This window comes from Grampus griseus (genome assembly GCF_964374135.1).
Source record: "Grampus griseus genome assembly, chromosome: 13".
Classification (NCBI taxonomy): Eukaryota; Metazoa; Chordata; class Mammalia; order Artiodactyla; family Delphinidae; genus Grampus; species Grampus griseus.
This window is the reverse complement of record NC_139007.1, coordinates 871,559-892,479: the sequence shown is the minus strand read 5'-3', so window position 1 is coordinate 892,479 and position 20,921 is coordinate 871,559. Positions and strand designations below refer to the sequence as shown.

The window sequence follows — 20,921 nt, the reverse complement described above, 5'->3', positions numbered from 1 at the left end:
TATACCTAAATGTAAAATACAAAACTATAGAACTCCTAGAAGATAGGAGAAAAATCTAAATAACCTTGAGTTTGGTGATGACTTTAGATGCAACACCATAGGCAGGACCCATGAAAGAATTAAGTTGGACTTCATTAAAATTAACAACTTCTGCTTTGCAAAGGACTTTCAAAATAATGAGAAGACAAGCCACAGACTGGGAGAAAATATTTGCAAAAACATGTCTGAGAGAGGACTGTTATCCCAAATAGGCAAAGAACTTGTAAAACTCACCAACAAGAAAATGAAAAACCCAATTTAAAAGTGGGCAAAGGATCTGAACATACACCTCACTAAAGAAGATATACAGATGGAAAATAAGGATAAGCAAAATGATCTGCATCATATGTCATTAAGGAACTGCAAATTAAAACAACTGTGAGATACCACACCTACTAAAACAGCAAACATCAAAAACACTGACGACACCAAATGCTAGAAGTGGTGTAGAGCAACAGGGATGCTCATGCACTGCTGGCAGGAGTTTAAAATGATACAGCTACTTTGGAAGACACTGGGCAATTTTTACAAAACTAAACATACTCTTACCAATGATCCAGCAATGACACTCCTTGGTATTTAACCAAATGAGTTAAAAACTTATCTCCACACAACAAACCTGTGCACGGTTGTTTACAGCAGCTTTATTCATAATTGCTGAAACTTGGAAGCAATCAGGATGTCCTTAAGTCAGTGAATGGATAAATACGCTGTTGTTCTTACAGACAATGGTATATTATTCATCGCTGAAAAGAAATGAGCTATCAAGCCATGAAGACATGGAGGAGCCTTAAATACCTATTACTAACTGAAAAAAGCCAATCTGAAAAGGCTACAGACTGTATGATTCCAACTCTATGGCATGCTGGAAAAAGCAAAACTATGAGGACAATAAAAATATCAGCGGTTACCAGAGGGAGGGGAGAAGGGAAGGGTACATAAATGAAGCACAGTAGATGTTTAGGACAGTAAAACTATTCTTTATGATACTATAATGGTAGATACACGTCACTATACATTTGTCAAAATCCACAGAACGTACACTAAGAATGAACACTAAGGTAAACCATGGACTATTTTTAACCAAGTCTATTTTTTAAAAATACTGTGCAAGTATTTAAAAGAACCAATAGGCAAAACACGCTAAAGTCAAAGTTTCGTGAAGAAGATTATTGAGTAAAAAAGGCAAGTATATTATGTATAGTTTATATATAATATGGTTTCATTTATGTGAAATAAATCAGATACTAGATATACACACACATTAATTGTATGTGCACTGAAAAACAAGGCCTGGCTATATAATATTCAATAAACTGTTAATAGTGGTTCCTGGGAATTAAGAGAAGAGAAAGAAGAATGACATTTCATCTTTTTACTTTACACTCTTCCGTATTATTTAAATGACTTATAATAAATAGGTCTTGCTTTAGTAAAACTTAAAAAAATAATTTCAAAAGGACACACTTTTTAAACCTTCTCTATATTCTTAATATAAACTTTAATTCAGTGTTTATGAAAATATGGTTCAAGTGACACCTAAGTCAGAAATACCTGGATGTTTATTAAAATATACTTCCTAGACCACATCTCAGTTTTAATAATTCAGATGCTCTAGCAATGAGGTACAGGACTTTGCATCCTTACCAACTACCCTGGGTGATTCTAATCTCTGCCATTCTGAATTGCAATAAGTCAAAATGAATGATGTAGTTGCTTAAAAATCAGCAAATGCCTCCGGGGTAAACACTTACCAGATACCTATCAGCCTAAAAGTGAAAGACAACAGTTAGTACAGGCCTGACCCAGAGGGAGAAAAGGCAAAATAACTAGATTAATGGCTCAAGGTAAGTGGTGAACCAGCACACACACAAGAAGCACTGTCACATTATAAAATGAGAAAGAAAGAAGGAATATAGACTCTGTAAAGAGATAAAAACTGCCAAGTGTTCAGAACTTTCCTTCTTCGTCTCATAATTCCCATCTGGTCAGTTATACACAGAAGCAACAAGTAATATCTGAGGGACTATAAATCTGTATAAATGATTCTACTTCAATTCATATTGAAATAATTTTCTCATGCTTAACCTGAAGTAAAACCCAAGAGTTAGCACCTTCTGCAGAGGTATGGTCCTAAATTAATGCCAAGTAAACTGACATTTATTTCGATTTATATAATCACTTAGGGACTTCCCTGGTGGTCCAGTGGTAAAGAATCCACCTTCCAATTCAGGAGACTCGGGTTCGATCCCTGGTCAGGGAACTAAGATCTCACATGCTGCAGGGCAACTAAGCCCACGCGCCACAACTATTGAGCTCGCGCACCTCAACGAGAGCTCGCGTGCCACAAACTACAGAGTCCATGCACTCTGGACCCCACATGCTCTGGAGTCCACACACCACAACTAGAGAAGCCCACAGGCCTCAACAAAGACCTCGCATGCTGCAACTAAGACCAGACGCAGCCCCCAAAAATAATAATAAAGAAAAAATTAAAAAATATATATAATCACTTAAAATATCTCTTGACTTGATTACACTTTATATTTTAATCAGATATATAGAAACTGAAGAATAATTCATATAGTGATGGCTTCTATCTTCCCCTATTTGAATCTTTTTTAATGTAAGCATTTTTAATGTAAGACATTCCCTAGAATCTCACATTTTTGAGATACGAATAAGATATTCTCAGAATCTATGCATCTGAAGTCTTTCTATAATGCAACCTGGAGCAGAGGATTTGTGTCACACAGTACCAAACAAAAGGAGCACAGACGGTTTTTTTAATTGGCCTCTAGTTAGTGGGATTAGAACAGAGTTACCAAGGTTCAATGTGTTCAGTTGGGAGCAACTCTTGGAAGGTAAGTTCTTAAATGACAAAACTATGTGAATTTATTGTATTTATGAGCAATACACTTTTGAAATTCAGGTCTTTGTTTTGTTTTGTTTTTTAAGCTTTGTCTATAAGTGATCCATCTTTCAAAAGCCACGAATTATCCTGGATGTCTTTTGCTTCCTTTCCTGTTCGAAAAAAGACACATATTCAATTGCAGTTCCAGCCTCTTACTGCAGATGGCATCCTATTCTACGTTGCCCAACGCTTAAAAGCAGAGTCAGGTAAAGTTCGCAAGATCTTTGCTGAGGAAAAAAAAAATTCTAATGAATTCCTAATAGGCTCTTAAGTGATGTGTCATAGAGTATTTTTTTAAGTCACTTAGTCTATAAAATATGTAAACATTTGATCTTTTTGTTCTATTGTCACTGCAAATGTATGCTTTGAATTGACTCCTAAATATGAATGTTAGCAAAATAGCAAGAGCTTTGTTAGAATTACAGTTAGCAAAGTCCAAATATAGCATATGTTCAACTTTATAACAATCCCATCAAAAAAAGAGGTTGAAGCTATGCATAATAGTCCTATGTGAAAATGGACAAAATATGCATATAAAAGATGAAGGAAAGGAAGCCATGACTGATATATTCCCAGTAAATCCATCCACATTTATAATTCAAAAAAATTCCTTTAAGTTATTCAGTCACTTAAATAGTAAACCTGGGACCCATGTTCCAAAATAAGTTTATAAAAATGTTTTTTTAACTATAAAAATTGCATAAATTATCATAATATGAAATAAAAATATTTTAGTATGTTTCAGTTTGAAATTTTGATTTTTGAGTTTTTATTGCTAACTCTTGATTTCCATCTTCATAATATCTTTCTCCAGAACTTTGACAAAGACATTTGCCTATATAGTTACATTTCTACTGCCAAATATTTTTAAATGTTTACATTTGGATTTTCTTTCAACTTGTTTCTCAGAAAATGAAATTTTGGTAATGATAAATAAATCAGTTTATTTTGTTTCAACAGTGAACAAAAATGATGCTCTGATTTTCACAATCTAGTATAAGGAGTTCTTTTAAAGGTGTGTCTCATTATGCTGCTAAATAATGAGACTCTCAGAGAATTAGACAAAAGTGGTTCCATCTCAAGGCACTGGTAAAATACTTTCAAAATAATTTCAAGGAGAAGAGATGATAATTTCAAAGGAAAAAGATAAATCTCTTAGAAGAGGTTTGCTCTCCTGAGATTTGATATTTGGTTTTAAATGTATGATTGATTTAAATCTCCCCGTGAAAATGCCAAATGGGAGAATCATGTACAAACAGAAAATTTCTATTTTTAAATCAAGAGACATTAAAAGACAATCATATTAAGTTGTATTGCTCATAAAAACTCAAGGTTAACCTTTGTATGATAAGGGCAGAAAATCAAGAGATATTCAGGACTGTGACTGGCCAAGAACGTTGTGCTATAGTTTTATAATCAGTACACTGGATAGTTATATTTATGTGTATAAAATAAAAAGCTCATTTACATTAACACACATAGGAGAGAGGGAGAACACTTTCTTACATCTAAATAGCTTTGTATTTCAGTTCATAACAGGTAAGATTTTCCTTTTTTATGCCCTTAGACACTATTAACAAAGATGAAAATAGATTAGTTTCATGTCATAACTGGTGCTGCATTTGACACTTATGTAAGGAACTCATGAAAACTTTAAAATATTAAATCTATACTCTACATTCTCAGACTTGGATTAACCTGAAGGTAATTGTAAGATGAAAGGCATAAACTTGTTTATTAATAATCAGGTGGTAAAGTATGTTTCATTTAAAGTTGCATAAAATACAGGTGACTGCCCCGTACTTTGACCTTCTCTAAGAGCTATGTCTGATATAAACATTAACCAAGCCTTCTAGCTGATCCTCTGCTGAGAGGAGCTATTGGTAAAAATGCCCAAACATTTAATACACAACGTCAAAAGCCACAAATTTAGATATCAGCAGCCAGTTAGGTTTTCATATGTAGAAAAACAAATTCTCAATTAACAAGGTTTCTGTTTCTCTTTAGAGCTTATTAATTTGAATAATTTCAAATAGTGCAAAAGTTAAAACAAAATAACTTAAAAACTATCCTAGTTGATTTTAGATCTCTGATTATGGAAAGAAATTTTAAAGAGATAAACCTCGGCACTTGTTTATCTGTTTCTGCTAAATATTTAATACCTTAAAATGAGCTTTTTTGATACAAAATCAATTTTATGTTAAGCACCAATTAATCACAGATAGCCTGAATTCATCTTGATGTGGTTACAATCCTCATAGATAAATGTGTATTGAAAAAGCCTTGTCAGCCACAATGTAAAGTTAAAGCATATTCAAACAACTGAACAATAAAAGAGAAATAAACAAGAGCATACAAGCAAAGTCGCGTTAAGATTAGCCTTCCTTGGCTGAAGCTATCCTCCTTGATCTTTCTTCTAGTTGTCAACTTGGCCAGTAATATTACAGATCACTGCTTCAGCTTTCCTAATCATTTTTTATTCCAACGTAGCTCTTTATTGAGGATTATTTACTACAGAACATGCTACAAGTAGCAAGAGAAACTTCTTCCATGATCCTGTGAAAGACGTTTGTGCCCACTTGCAGGCCATAAAGTATATTCGGAGTGTTATAAATTTTAAAACTTAATATCAATTATATTTCATTGTTCTAGGTTCTGTGGTATAAAAATGTAGATGATTCAATCTGTATTTAATTTTTTCATATATAACCTAAAATCTCATAATGCAGCTTCTCTCTTTCTTTAGGCTTAAAATGGTGTTTATGTTAGAAAATCCATGAATAAACTGAATTTCTTCCTTTTGTCGGGAAAATTTTTAAACTTATGTATATTACAGGGAAAAGATGTTTTTGTTTTTCTTTTGTTTTGCTTTCAGCCTAAAACTCGTTGTTGAGAAATACTGAGTCATCTCACCCCACAAGTATACAAAAGGAATTTCCTAACTGAACAATTAGTTATGAGCATCTTCTGTGCCAGACACCGTGCACGGTGCAGGGGATAAAATGTTGAGCCAAAGCGGCACAGATCCTATTCTCATGAAACTTACAAGTTGGTGGATAAGGCAGCTGTTAGTCAAATAATCACGGATGTAATGACGTAGATTATATTCACTAGAAATTCTCTATGAGGAAAATGATTAAAAATAAGACAACCGTATTTTGCATGGGCTCATACAGGTGGAAATGAGAGATGCGTGACTTCAGAGCTGCTAGGTCTCCCAACCATCCTTGAATAGCCTGGTGTGGACCACAAAGGGGAGGAAAAATAACAGACATTGGGTGCTGGAAGGAGGTGAGACAGTGTGGACCACGCATGTAGGAGGAGAGTACCACTTGTCAAGAAATCTCCCTGGACAAGAAAAGGGAAAATTTTATTGGTTGTGAAATGTTAGGGGGAAGGGAAAATACAGTCTCAAGGAAGATTTCTACATGTTTTGCTATGTTAAACACTTTGCCGCCCTCTGGAAGGAATCTTACCTTGTAGGGCTACATTCTTTCCCCAGGCATGGAGAGTTGCATTTGCTTTTCCTCTGAATGCCTCACTGAAACTTTCATACACATGCTGGATCCTATTTGTTCAGATTTGTTCAGACATGACTATAGAGTTATAAAATGAGATAAATATTGTGAAGGAGAGAAAACTAGTGCTATTAAAGCAATAGTGGAATCAAGGAAGACTTCTCTGAGGAAGTGGCATTTGATCCGAGACCTGAAAGATGGGCAGGAGTTACCTAGAGTAGGTGGAGCGGGACGGGGAAGTTTTCCAAGAAAACAACGCACGCAAATGTTCTGTAAGAAAAGGGTAAACCCTAACAAGGTCAGTGCTGCTGGAGGAGAGAGGAGAGCACTCCCAGTAAGGCTGCTGGAGAGGGAGTCTCTATACCTTAAAGAATCTAGGTTCTTATCCCAACAGGGAATGCCATTAAAGGATAGCATAATGATCAGACTTTCATTTGCAAAGATCACTTGAGCTTCAGTGTAGATTAGAAAATCAACTGGAAAGCAAGAAGGGTGGAGCGGCTCTCCCAATAGATCAAGCTGGAGATGACAGTAAATTTAACTAAGGTGGCAGGAGAGAAGTGCGCAGAATGAAGGTGTTTACAGCGAACCAAAATGCTAGAAAATCTGTTTGATTAGAGACCCAGGATCACACTTAAATATTTTATCTGATCACTGGATGGACGGAGTGACTTAACTGAGTTTGGAAAGACTGAAGGAGACCAGGTGTATGGGAGGAAGTTCACAAACTGAGAGAAACTTTGGAGCTTGAGCTGCCTTTAAAACACCCAAGCAGAGAGCTCATAGAGATTTGCGTACTGGTAGATAGAGCTTGCTGCCAAGAGCACGGCTGAAACTTTGGAAAGCACACCATATGAGATTTTCATAGCACCACCACGAATCGCTCTTACTTCTGTGAAGGAGAAATGTCGCTGCTCTATCAGTAAACAAAGGATGTGGCAGCCATCAAGCCACCACATTGCAGCCTCCCCAGGTGAGCCCTGGGGGAACGCAGGATGGAAACAGGATGCCCCGCATCAAGCAGTCAGCTGCTGCAGCCACACCCGACGGTGCACCCTGAGGGGACTCAGGATGAAAAAGCACAGGGCACTGGCCCCAGGTAGCTGAGGTGCATGTCAAAGGAATGATTTCAGTGAGCCCAGACTCTTGCATCTTCCCATACATAGAAAAGCACTAAATTCCTTAGCTTGAGATGTCTGGTTCTCTTTAATTAACAGTAATCTCTTGATATTCTGACCACCTGGTCTTCGTTGATTATTTCCTGTTGTCATCCGTCTCCCCGCACCCCGGCCCCGCCCCGCCTCTTCAGAGCAGTCCCTCAGAGTGATTTGAGAGTCCCGTCCCCCGGGCCTGAAGTCCTTAGAAAGTCTGCCAAATAAAACATGATTCTCAACTCGTAGGTTGTGCATTTTTTCCAGTCGACACTTCTCTCATCTTCCCCCCACGACCAATGTCTGTCAAAGACAGCATCAGGGGCTCAGAGTCAAACATCCAACTTAATTTTTACACATTCATCCTTAACTTAAACCGTTAAAGAAAAACCTCACTTTAACTTGGTACCACAATACATTCATTCAGTGTGAAATATTTACAACCAGGGAAAACATATGTGGCCAACTCCAGAGCAAAAGAATACAGGATATGTGTATGAATGTATAGATATATTTTGATCTGTAAATGGACACAAAACTCTCTAACATAACTGTGATCAAGATTTGTAATCTTTTTTCTCCAAAAAGGGGCAAGAGTTTTTAATGAAGTGACATTTTACTGTTGCTTTTCTTTCTCCACAGGTGATTTTTTATGTATCTCTTTAGTAAACGGTTCTGTTCAACTCCGCTACAATCTTGGTGACAGAACTATCGTTCTAGAAACTCTCCAAAAAGTAACTATTAATAGAAATGCTTGGCATGTGATTAAAGCAGGAAGAGATGGTGCAGAAAGCTACCTGACTTTGGATGGGATAAATGTAACAGAAAAAGCCAACGCTAAAATGAGCTCCCTGGACACAAATACCGACTTCTATATTGGAGGAGTGTCATCCTTAAATCTTGTAAATCCCATGGCAACAGGGAAAGAACCTGTAGGTTTTCAAGGTTGTGTCCGAGAAGTTATTATAAATAATCAAGAATTACAATTAACCGAATTAGGAGCAAAAGGTGGTTCAAATGTAGGTGACTGTGATGGGACAGCCTGTGGGTACAACGTGTGCAAAAACAGGGGTGAATGTATAGTAAATGGCACAACTTTTTCTTGCAGCTGCTTACCACATTGGGCAGGAAATACATGTGACCAGTCTGTGTATTGTTTGAATAATCTTTGCCTCCACCAATCTCTATGTATACCTGACCAATCATTTTCTTACAGTTGTTTGTGTACTTTGGGTTGGGTGGGAAGGTATTGTGAAAACAACACTTCATTTTCAACTGCAAAATTTATGGGTACTTCTTACATTAAATACACTGATCCAGATTACAGAATGAGAAATCTTCAGTTCACTACTATATCTTTAAATTTCAGTACTACTGAAACAGAAGGTTTAATTGTATGGGTAGGAAAAGCTCAAAATGAAGACGATGATTTTCTGGCAATTGGTCTCCATAATCAGACCCTGAAAATAGCAGTTAACTTAGGAGAAAGCATCTCTGTACCTATGATTTACAGCAATGGTACATTCTGTTGCAATAAGTGGCACCATTTAATTATAATTCAAAATCAGACTCTTATTAAGGCCTACCTAGATGACAACCTAATTCTCTCTGAGGATACTAATCCACACAAAAAGTTTGTTGCTCTCAACTATGATGGTATTTTTTATCTGGGGGGCTTTGAATATGGCCGAAAGGTAAATATTGTTACTCGAGAGATTTTTAAAAGAAGTTTTGTTGGCAAAATTAAAGATGTATTTTTTCAGGATTCAAAAAAAATTGAGTTAATTAAATCGGAAGGATACAATGTTTATAATGGTGATGAACAAGATTAGGCTAACAAACTAGCAATTTAAATATATAAAATATACATGTAAATATAGTTGATAGTTATTTCTTTGGCATACTGTTTACTGGAAATCAACTGTTTACTATTACCTGAAATAGTCTAAATGTTAACACTTCTTTTTTTTTATAAGCTTATAAAATATAGCTGAAGAAAAGATTTTGGTCATTTTTCCTACATCCAATTTATCTGAGTCCTGAGTTTTCACTCCATTAGTTCATTTAGTGTTTATTCATCTGTGAACTGTTTTTTAAATAAAATTTAGGTGAAAATGAATTAGTGATACATACAAAGAAAAATAAGAAAAAGGCAAAAGTATTAACCAAAGGAAAAATTAAAATTATTAACAAAGGAAATATCATAGCCTACTACATGGCTCAGCTATGAATAGTTATATGATTGAAATAATGTGAAATCTGAATACAGACTTAAACCAAAAATCAATGAATGAACGTGGGGAGGCAGAGATGGGGGAAAGAAGAGTTAACTGGTGAAAGTTAAATCCTTGTCTTCCACAGTAAGTTATCAATAGATATTATAGTTTTTTTTTTTTTAACTTAAAAAGATAGCATATACATGTCACTCACAAATATCCTAAGAAATGTCTAAAAGAATTGGATGTGGTTATCTCCAGAGAGCAGTGCAGACACTGTTGGGTTTTGTTTATAAATGTTGTAGAACTTCTTGACTTTTTAAACCACGTACTTATATAACTGATCAAATTTTAAAATTAAACTGCATTTATATTTAACCATTCAAGGCTACAGGTCTCCAAAGTGAGCATAAAACAGGTTCTGAATAATGTTATTGAAAATTATTTTCCTGATAATATCTGTTCCATTAAAAGCATAACTTGAGAAAGTACATTTTGCCCAAACACCAGTTACTGGTGTGAAGAGCATTTTCACCCTCCCACCGTTCATACTGGGAGACAGTCATTGCTGCTGTTGTTACTTAACATTTTCAGAGTTTGGTATTTATGACAATTTTGCCACCAGGAAAGCAACTGACAACACATGACCGACATAAAGCTCTAACAGGTAGAACAGGACTGTGTGGAGGAAAAAAATCTTGGTAATAGGAGCATGTAAAGTTGAAAAGGAAAAATCTATAATTATCTATTAAATGGAGAAAAGACTTTACACATAGGATTGATGCACAGTTTAACTTGCCAATGCTATTAATAATCAAAATCTGCCTGTACAGATTCCAGTCTATACAAAGCAGCTAGATGAACAGTTTATCATTGCAGAACTTTACAGATTTTTTTTTTTGACTTGTTATTTTTGCCACTCCATTGCAATCAGAAAGCTAAAAACAGTCTTGCAAAGCCCCAAAACCAAAGTTAGGAACTTTGGCATTATTCGATGGGACACAAAGTGTCCCCAGACATACTATTCCTATCAACATTAGAAAGTGTGTGAGCAAAATATAATGTAAGGTAGAACTGCAGAATGTCTATGCATCAATTCAAAGGTTTTGTTTTTTAACAGAAACTACACAAGACAACTCCATCCAACCTATGCTGAAAAACTGTGACCTAAATTTGCTTTGGTCCATACCATTCCATTTAACTTTGGAGTTGAGATCATAATGTTCTAAAAAAATTCCTTTTGATAGCTGACTTTCAAAGATACACATTTTATGCAAAAAGGCAAGAAAGCTGTTTTAGGAAGGCTACAAAAGCTTCAAGGAAACTTTGCCTATACCACACACCCATCACATTTGGCCACATCTTCTCATAATACAGTGTGCCTTTCTTTAAAGCAGCACTTCCCAAAGTAGAGTCGAAGGACCCGAGGGCCCCTAGATATTTTCAGGGGATCCAGATTCTTCCTTTCCCAATGACAATTCTGTGTGAAGCCAGATTTTCATGTATTTCAAACAAAATGACATATTGCCAAACATTAAATGCAGAAGGAGATGAGAGAATCCAGCTATGTCTTAAGTCAGACACACTGGAGAAGTACAAACATGAAAAAGACCTGTCTCCTAACTAAACTGACTTAGCTTGGAAGTTATTTTACATAAAATGTTATTACCATATAATGGGATTACTGTCAAACAAGTATTTTTACAATTTAAAAAATTGTAATTTCTAATATGCTAAATAAGGATAGACACAATCCAAAAAAACAAAAGCTCTTTAAGAGGTCTCATTAACTGTTAACAGTGTAAAGGTGTCTTGAAACCAGTAAGTTTGAGAAGTGTTGCTTTAAAGCTGCTTCTCACAGCTGTAGTCTTACATTCAGATGTGACCACTGGCCTTTCTACACCACACTGCAAGCTCCAAGAGGCTGGAGGGTTAGGGTACTGCTCACCACTGAATTCTAAACCTAGCAAATGCCTGAAGAATAGGCACAAAAGAAGAAGTGAACACTGCTACCTAGAGATTCTCCTGTAAGTCAGAATGACTTGGTTAAAATATTTTTTCGCCTTAAAATCCAAAATTTCATGTGGTAAGTTATCAACATTATTTGTTTTTGCTATCCTAGTGATGATGGCCTTGAAGATTTCCTATGTGATATGCTTTTCCATCACAAAATAAAAATTGCTAAAAACCTTTCAGATCATTTTACTATAATGTCATGATGCTTCTGAAACAAAGTGTTGAATGTAAACATGAGAACATTTTTTAAAGTAAGCTGAAATACCTTAGCCAAGAGATAGAAATATTTACTTATGAAACAGTGAACTCATTTTTTTAAGACACTTCTAGCTATTGACCTAATATTTGTGTTTCAACTCACCCATTCATGTACTCTCTTGCTCTATACATGAATTAAAATTCTTTATGAAACAAAAGCCAAAGAATCAGGGTGTTTGGCACCTTCATAAGAGCAGTAACCAATTTTATTTATGATTTGCCTTGGGAGACAAAAGTCAAGTGTTGACTATGTGAACTGCCTTTTGTGGTCATTACTAAGTGGCAACCTGACCATTGTTTTACAGGGATCTGAGGAGGTGGGAATAATGCAACCGCTATGTTCAAACATTTAAACTATTTGCTTTAATAAGATCCTGTTCACCAGCAAGCTCTCACAATGCACTTAAACTTGATTTATACACAGCCGCTATTAAAAAAAACTGAGAACAGCTGTATGCAAATTCACCAGCTGACAAGTGGTTTTGTTATCGCACATACATAAACATGTTAATAATATCCAAGTGGCTTAACTTGTCACTCCACTTTCCTATTGTTGCTATTATGTTTCTTAACTTTTAAACATTTACTATGGCCTTAGATGCTTCATAACTCCAAAACACTTGTAACTAGGATTTGGTTCACCTACAATTTAAGCTACAATTAGCAAGTTAAAAGATATGGTAAATAATGACCCTCAAGGTTGTACATCTCAATCCCTGGAAACTGTAAATATGCTAGGTTACACAGGAAAAGGGGAATTAAGGTCACAGATGGAATTTAGGTTGCTAATCAGTGGACCTTAAAATAAGTTTATCCTGGGCTTCCCTGGTGGCGCAGTGGTTGAGACACGGGCTCGTGCCCCGGTCCGGGAAGACCCCACACGCCGCGGAGTGGCTGGGCCCATGAGCCATGGTCGCTGAGCCTGCGCGTCTGGAGCCTGTGCTCCGCAACAGGAGGGGCCACAACAGTGAGAGGGCCCCGTACCGCAAAATAAAAAAAAAAAGTTTATCCTGGATTATCTCTGTGGGTCCACCGTGCTCACAAGGGTCCTTAGAAGTGGAAGAGGAAATCAGAAGGGAGGGTCAGAGACGGCAGAAAGACTCAGCCCCATGTTGCTGACTCTGAAGATGGAGGAAGGGGCCATGAGGCATGGAAGGTGGGTGGCCTCCAGAAGATGGAAAACGCACAGAAATGGGTTCTTCCCAGAGCCTCCAGAAAAGGAACGCACCCTCCGACAACACTGAGATCCCCATCAGACTTTGATCCACAGAAGCGTAAGATAAATCTGTGTGATTTCAAGCCACTAAATTTGTAATAATTTGTTACAGCAGCAATAGAAAACTAATAAAAGAGGACTGGAGAATTAGGATTTGAAATGAATATAAACTTTGCAAATCTGTACAGGAGAACCCAGACTTTTGGTTATGTCTTTTTGCTCACTCTGAGGAACGGGTGGCCCAGTGGCGTTTCAGACAGGTTGGTGTGATGGTGACAGAAAAAGGGCTGTGAAAGGTGTGTGTAATCATCAGGCTTCTGTCCCTCTCCCATTCTCCATTCTGAGAGCACAACCACCACACATTCAGACTTTGGAGAAAAGTAGAACTGAGCTAGGATTCCAGCTCTGACAACAGCAGTCTAACCTTGGATGAGTTTTCCAACTTTTCTAAGTCCCAGTTGCCTCAGCTCTAAGGTGAGTCGTCACCTTGCAGGCTGACCGAGGTTCACATAAAGCGCTCAACATGAGGTCTGACGTACGGAGTGTTCATGGAGGCTTTCTTACCGACAAAAGGATTACAAGGGGCGGACTTGGTAAGTACTGAGACACCCTGGTACATTTTACTTAACAGGTGTGTATAAACTGTCTTAAGATGGTTCTAAATATTTGAAAACATCAAACTGTTTTTAAAGAGCAAGCTTTTCTTAAAACAGGAGAAACTAAAAGATGACCTTCATATAACTATTAGTTTGTGTAAGGATGGTTGGTAGGTGAAACTGAAAGAATGAGAATGGCTTTGGAGCTACTACTACTCATTTGAGAACTTTTCTCTTTTTCTCTTTCTTTCCTCACAAGTTAAAAGCCTCAAAATACTCAATATGTCCATACCTACTCTCCACAATATTTCAGTCCCAGCGGTTAGGAAGCCTGGTTCCAGCATTTAGCAGCCTTGTAGTACCAGACGGTCATTACTAACAGAGGGCTCTATGGGATCTACCGTGATTCTACGAGATACGAAGAAAGAATTTTAAATTTCCCAACAATACGTATAAAAAACTATTGGCTAAGAGGTAATCAAAAACTGACTTAAAGGCTTTCTTCAGTTGGTTAATCCATTCTTCTTGTACCTTGCAAAAGAAATCTGCTGTCTCATCAACCCTCGACCAGATAGATCAGTGAAAGCAGATTTACTGACATACATACAGTTGACCCTCCGTGTCTGTGGGTTCTACATCCTTGAATTCAACCACCAGATAGGAGAAAAAAATTTCAGAAAGTTCCAAAAAGCAAAACTTGAATTTACTGTGCACCGGCAACTATTTACATATCATTTGCATCACATTTACAACTATTTACATCTCATATACATTGTATTAGGTTTATAAAATTGCAAGTAATCTAGAGATGATTTAAAGCATACAAGAGGATGTGTGTAGGCTATATGCAAATACTATGCCCTTTTATATAAGGGACTTGAGCATCTGCGGATTTTGGTCCAGGTGGGGAGTTCCTGGAACCAGTGCCCCAAAGGATACCAAGGGATTACTGCATTTGAAAATAAAAAAGCTAATTTTTATTTTGGTTTGGGGACTTTTTTTGGTAAAACCTTGAGAACAATTTCTTCATAATGGTGCAAAAGCTGACTGAACTTAGGTTTTTTTGTTGGCAGACTGACTTGTTTTCTAACAAGTCAGCTCGCAAAAGAAAAGTAGAGCAAATTTTTTAAAAAACTTTATTTGAATACAAGTCCTCTGTTTTAGAACATATATGATGATAAATTTCAGAGGATATGGATGACAAAAAAAAAAAGGGGGGGTCTCAAGTTGCTGCAAGTTAGACAAAATGGTTTGGTTTTGAATTTCCACTCATTTTCTCTCCAGTAAAAACAGCAAGGCTGAATCAGTTTCAAAACCCATTTTTAACTCTAATCTGTAGACTTTTTAGGAAAACAAACTTTATCTTCTTAATTTTGTGAAGTCATGTATATTTTTCTTCATTAATACAGGTAAGTTAAAATACTGGCTTTTCTTTCCCTCCTTTTGGTCTCAAGTGTTAGCCACTGCTTTAAATTATAGCAATCAATACAGTATATGTAGTTAAGGGTGTAAATAAATTTAGGTTTGGATTAGCAACAGCCTCCCTGTGCTTTCAAGAAAAACGAGCATATGACACTGTAGTTATTTACCCCCCAAACAAATTACAGTTAATTACACGTTTTACAGAAAGATTCACAATACGTTTCTCTTAAATAAAATTTGTGGTCTTACAATGATTAGTCAGTGTACCAAACTCTGACGGTGTACCAATTTTCAGAAACATACCTACAAAGTGGGTTATAGCTGCACAGTTTTTCAGTGGCAGTTTCAAATTCTAGCCTCTTCAGAACTACACGATTTATCTCAATAGCCTATAATCGAAGATAAAGAAATCGTTTTTCTCCTCATCTTAGCCTATATGCTCTTGGCTGAGTAAGAGAAGAACAATGTCTGAAGGTATGTAAAGCCTCAAAGAAGAAATTCTTTTACTACTGAATTTCAAATCACACACACAAAATAGGTGAGAAATTCTTTTATCATATTTAGAATCAAAATATCCCTTAAAATATTTACATTGTACAGTAAAAAGGATAGCAAAACACAAGATCATGTACAAGCTTAAGTATTCAAGTTTCTGAAGAGCCAAAAAGGAAAAGGAAAACAATGGACTACCACAAAGCTGTAGTACGGTAACAAACGCCTTCAATGAGTGCAGACTAAAGCAATAAATGTACTCCTTGGGTTTCTGATTCTTGGTCAAAAACTGCTCGACTAAATGATTAATATAATCCAATTACCAAGTTGCTTGGCTTTTTGTTGCTCCTCTACAGTTTCTTTAAAAACAGTGCAATTTAAAACAAACTTACAGAGTACACGTTACTCTCAAATTAGTCATTATATAAAGGACATTCACTAGAGGCAGTAAATATATTCCATGATTAACCATATTTACCAATTAAGGAATAAAACTAAAATTTCTAAGCCTTTATTGCATATTAATAAAACAAATCTTTGAATATACAGCAATGTAAAACTTTTAAAAACATTAAATTCCTAGAACTAGGGGGGGTGGTTGGCGTGAACAAGGGATGAAGAGCAGTGGCCCGGGGCGCTCTGCACCAACACACAGAATTTACTGTCCTGCAAACCACCAATATTAAAAATGCAAAAGGGGGCACGACCCTAGCAGGCAATCATACAAAGGTTTAAAGACACAACGTTTAACAGCTATTTCAATGTACCCCTGCGGCAGCCTGCCGGCTTCACCTTTTGCCTTTGGCTCTGTCGCCGTGGTCCCTGTCTCTGTGGTGCCTGTCTCGGTCCTTCTCGCCTTCTCTATGCTTACTCTTCTCCCGCTCTCTGTCCTTCTCCTGGTCTTCACCCTTGGGCGTGTCTGCCTTCCTGTCTACAGCCCTGCTGTCTCTGCTCGCTCTTCCGTCCACTCCTCGCTCCCCGTGCGGCGGCCGTGCCCTCTCCTGACCCTTGTGCCCTTCCTCCCTGCTCTTCCTGTCTCTGTCCTTGTCCTGGGCTCTGTCTCTGCGCCTGTGCCTTTCGGATTCCTGCTCCCACCCCTTCTCATGGCGCTCTCTTTTCAGGTGGTGTGAATCACTGTAAAATCTCTGACGATCCCCCTTACCCCTGTTAAACGGTCTATCCAGTTGCTGTTGGTCTTGCCTACCCCAAGGGTCACTATGGCGCCTTTCTGGCCTCCGAACGTCTTTAATCTGGTAAAAATTTTGCGGGCCTAGATACCGTGACGCTTGCGAGAGGGGACCCATCATACGTTGCGGTTGGCCTGTCAGATGCACGACAGGTGGCCAGGGAACCATGGGGTTCTGAGCAAAGCCAAAGCCCGGAGGGGGAAGCAACGGGGGTGGCAGATGTGGCGGGAATGCAAACATGCTTTGTGGGGGGAAATGTGGAGGCCCTGGAAATGGAAATCCAGGCGGGCTACACTTGAGATGCTGAAGGCTGGGCTGCTGTGGCCTTACGGGTGAACAGTTTGCACTTGCTCTGGGGCTGGCGCTTCTGGAGGGGAAGCTGACGCTCTTAGCAGGAAGTTCAGATCGACGTGTGTTTCCAGCCTCAAAATGCGACGCTGCTGCCACGGATCCTCTTCGAAATGGCTGCACGGTTTCAATATTTTGCATTAGAATCTCCTCCTGTAAGGGTTTTGCTTGTTCCGTTGGAGAGGTGCGTGTGTTTTCTGCTGATGGCGAGTTCTGTACAGCCCCAGAATCATCACTCTGCTGAATACATGAGTTTCTCTCTACAGAAGGCAACTTGTCCTCAACACTGCTTTGTTCGGTTAACTGCTCCCTGTGCGATAGGCCGGGCGGGGGCTGCTTCTCTCCATGCCGGCAGCTATCTCCGTCCCTGCTTTCTGGAGCGGACGCCTGCTGACTCCGCCCTGCTGCCTGCCTAGGGTCCCTTTTCAGGTTGATAAACTGCGGGGCCCGTGTCGTATTAGCAGCAAGGTTTTCACTGCAACTCACGTTACCATCTACGTTTCCTTTTCCTACATTAGACCTGCACGGAGAACTAGTATTTGAAGTCCAATTATCTTGCAAGTTATTCTCTTGATCTTGTAGCAGCTGTCTTTTTAGTGCTCTCTCTTTACTCTCCACAGTCTCCTCTTGTTTTGACTGCATCGATAAATTTGTTAGGAATGCTTCTGTAGAAACATCTGGTGGTTTACCTCTGAGACTAAGACTTGTCAAAGGCCCAGCAGAAACAGAAGAGGCCCCCATTCCGGACGCCTCTTCTCCTACTGAACTACCTGCCGACTCTGAAGGCTTATCTCCTTTAACCTTCACTTCCTTGGCTTCACCATCAGTTGCTTCCACTGTATCTATCTTCTCTGCTTTCAGGTCGGCTTGCTCATTTATAAATGGAATTTCTTTAAGAGTGTTTTGTTCTGTCCCTGACTGAGCCTGTTCATATGCTTGAGCAGTAGTGCCCAAAAGGCTCTGAAGGATATCATCTACAGGAAGAGGTTTATTTGCCAATTCCAGAGTAGAAGGTTGATTTTCCCAGCCAATCAAGACCCCAGGAAGGAATCTTAAAGGTTTTGGTGGCTCCTGTTTGGTGACTTCCACTAAAGGTTCAATGACCGTTGGAGGGTCTTCCTGAAGAGTCTGCTGAGGCTTATTTCTTTGCTTGTGCAACACAGTTGTAAAAGAATTAAAAAAGTCATTTTCTTCTTCTGCTGCTTCCTCTGTGGAAACTTCTACCTTACTTTTTTTATCAGGCGGCAGTGTTACTGGTACACTTTCAGGCATCTCAGCTGTGTGACCAGCACCAGCAGTGGCACCGTGCTGTCGTTTCAGTTTCTGACGAATAATTAAGCCCAGCAATAGATTAGGTCTGTGTAGTTCAAGGCCTGTACAAAATCAAAAACATCAATTAATAGTCATTTTCAATCATTACAATAAAGAGTAAAATTTTGCATCTAGTTTATTACAGCCTCCTCAATGGGTGCCTGTCCCTGTCACAGCAGATCTAAAGGGCTGGGCCCCAAGAAGGAAAGCCGAGTCCGCTCTCCTGCTCCGGCCCTGCCTCTCACCTCACTTCATTCATATTCTATTCTTAAACGAATACCTACCAGGTCCATCAAAGGGCACAAGAGGGTGTGGGATTTTATCCGCGGCACCCAGAGGGATTAGGTACATGTCTTTAACCTGCTTCATGTTGTTAGCGGCCACTCCATAGCGCTTCCTGCTGCTGAAGTATGCAAACAGCAAAGTGTAAGAAATTTGATCTTCTTCAGTCACAGGTGTGAAGCGAACCACACAAATTTCCTATTCAAGCAAATAACAAATGGTTGTTCAATACAATAACCTAAACAACAGCCTGGTTTTAAATACCATTCTCAATTAGTAATAATCTGTTGAATTTTACGACTGTTACTACTTAAATGCAGATATGAATACTAAAAGGAAACAACTCTTAGGAAAAGATCCTGGCTGGTCCACTGGTGGATCTGTTTTATCTGAAACTGTCCCATAGAAACTGAGTCCCAAGGTAATTAATTTGTGCAAGGTGACACACCTGTCAGTGGCAGAGAAGATATTTAAAGCCACGTCTCCTGATATCTATACTGTGTCCTCATTTCCAAAGTTGTAACTTCTACAGAGGGCTGCCTATATTCTCAGCACACTGCAAGTTAACAGCAGCCACCACCAGTGCCCCACCACATACACACACACACACACAGAAACGCACAAATCCACAGATAATCCAAGTTAGAGGGACTGAATCGAGGAATAAAGGGGGCTGGTGAAAGACCTCAAATACACACAGCATAAGTTCTGTCAAATCACTTGGCTTACTGAGGAACTTATTTGCTTGCCTCTGGGCTCTTGGCTTTGCTTCAGATAGAAAAGACAGTCCCAATTTGGTGTTAATTTGGTAGTGTGAAAAACGGATGCTTCTTCATGAAAAATGAAATGGGGAGAGCCAGATCTACTGCAAAGCCTAAACTGATGCAAGATCCTAGAGAAGACACACGAATGAGCTGAACTATGGCTCTACCTCTTCTAAGAGGTCTGTCATCCCGAGTGTCCTCCTTTGGGGCCGACAAGTCCAGATGGAAGCACACTGGGCAGTACCAGAGGGGCAGATCAAGAGCACTCCCCAAACAACCAAGAGGAATACCTCCCAATACTTTCCTATGACTTTTGCTATCATGAGAAAGTGAAAGCAAGTAAATGTAGTAACTTTTTTGTACTGCTTCGAAGTTTTATTTGTATTCTAATACAGTATCAGTTTAAATTCTAAAATCTATATTGGAAAAAATATTATTTTCAGCTGAAGATTATCCATTATGGATCACTACTAATCTTACTAAAGACTTCTGATCATAAAAGATAAAAAAGTTAATGTTCGTTTATTCAAAATTTATTTTTTGAATGTCTATAATATGCTGGGTATTACCATCCTTGGAGGGAAAAATGATTTCTTCTAATGATTAAATATTCCTGTGTAGTTATGTTCTTTGAGTTAAAGAAATGATAGAAGATACAGAGAGAGAAAAGAAAAAGAGAGATATTGCTATAGAGGCTACTAATTATCTCCCAGTATCCATCCTCCTCATTTCCTCCTATTACAAAGAGAACGCTTAACTTTTAGTTGGGCACATGGCCATCCAATAGAGATCACACTTCCCAGCCTCCTTAGCAGCCAATATGAAGTTTATGAGTAAGCTCTTGCCAATGGAAGTTAGAAGAAGTGAAAAGATAACTGCAAGTTCTAGGTCTTGCTTCTAAAACAACTGGACAGACATTCTTTTTTTCCCACTTGGTGCTGCTAAGTCAGCTCTGACCCTGCTTGAATGATAAGGACAACAGTCTTGCAAACAGCAAAATAACAAGACAGAGGAGCCTCATCCCTGCTTAATCGAACGGCCTGAAGCCCTGAACTACTGACCCACCTAACATAGCAGGAAAATGAACAACTTTAGGGTCTCTTTGTCCCAACGGCTTAGCCTATGCCCCAACTAAAACAAATGTCTACAATCAAAGCAAGGCAAAATTCCAGGATGAAATCTCAATACTTA

At 38.3% G+C, this 20,921-nt stretch overlaps 1 protein-coding gene across 3 annotated transcripts in view; it reads right to left on the bottom strand.

The window, feature by feature from the left end:
- Positions 1-14,605: 14,605 nt before the first annotated feature.
- The window catches only part of PHF3 (PHD finger protein 3), a 104,471-nt gene continuing 98,155 nt past the window's right edge, over positions 14,606-20,921 (bottom strand). For all 3 annotated transcript variants that reach the window (XM_082668836.1, XM_082668837.1, XM_082668838.1), the window contains 2 exons: positions 18,969-19,164; positions 14,606-18,746 (listed from right to left, as the gene is read on the bottom strand). In XM_082668836.1, the coding sequence (XP_082524962.1) occupies positions 16,627-18,746; positions 18,969-19,164 (2,316 nt within the window). In that variant the 3' untranslated portion in view covers positions 14,606-16,626. The remainder of the gene's footprint in view (positions 18,747-18,968; positions 19,165-20,921) is intronic.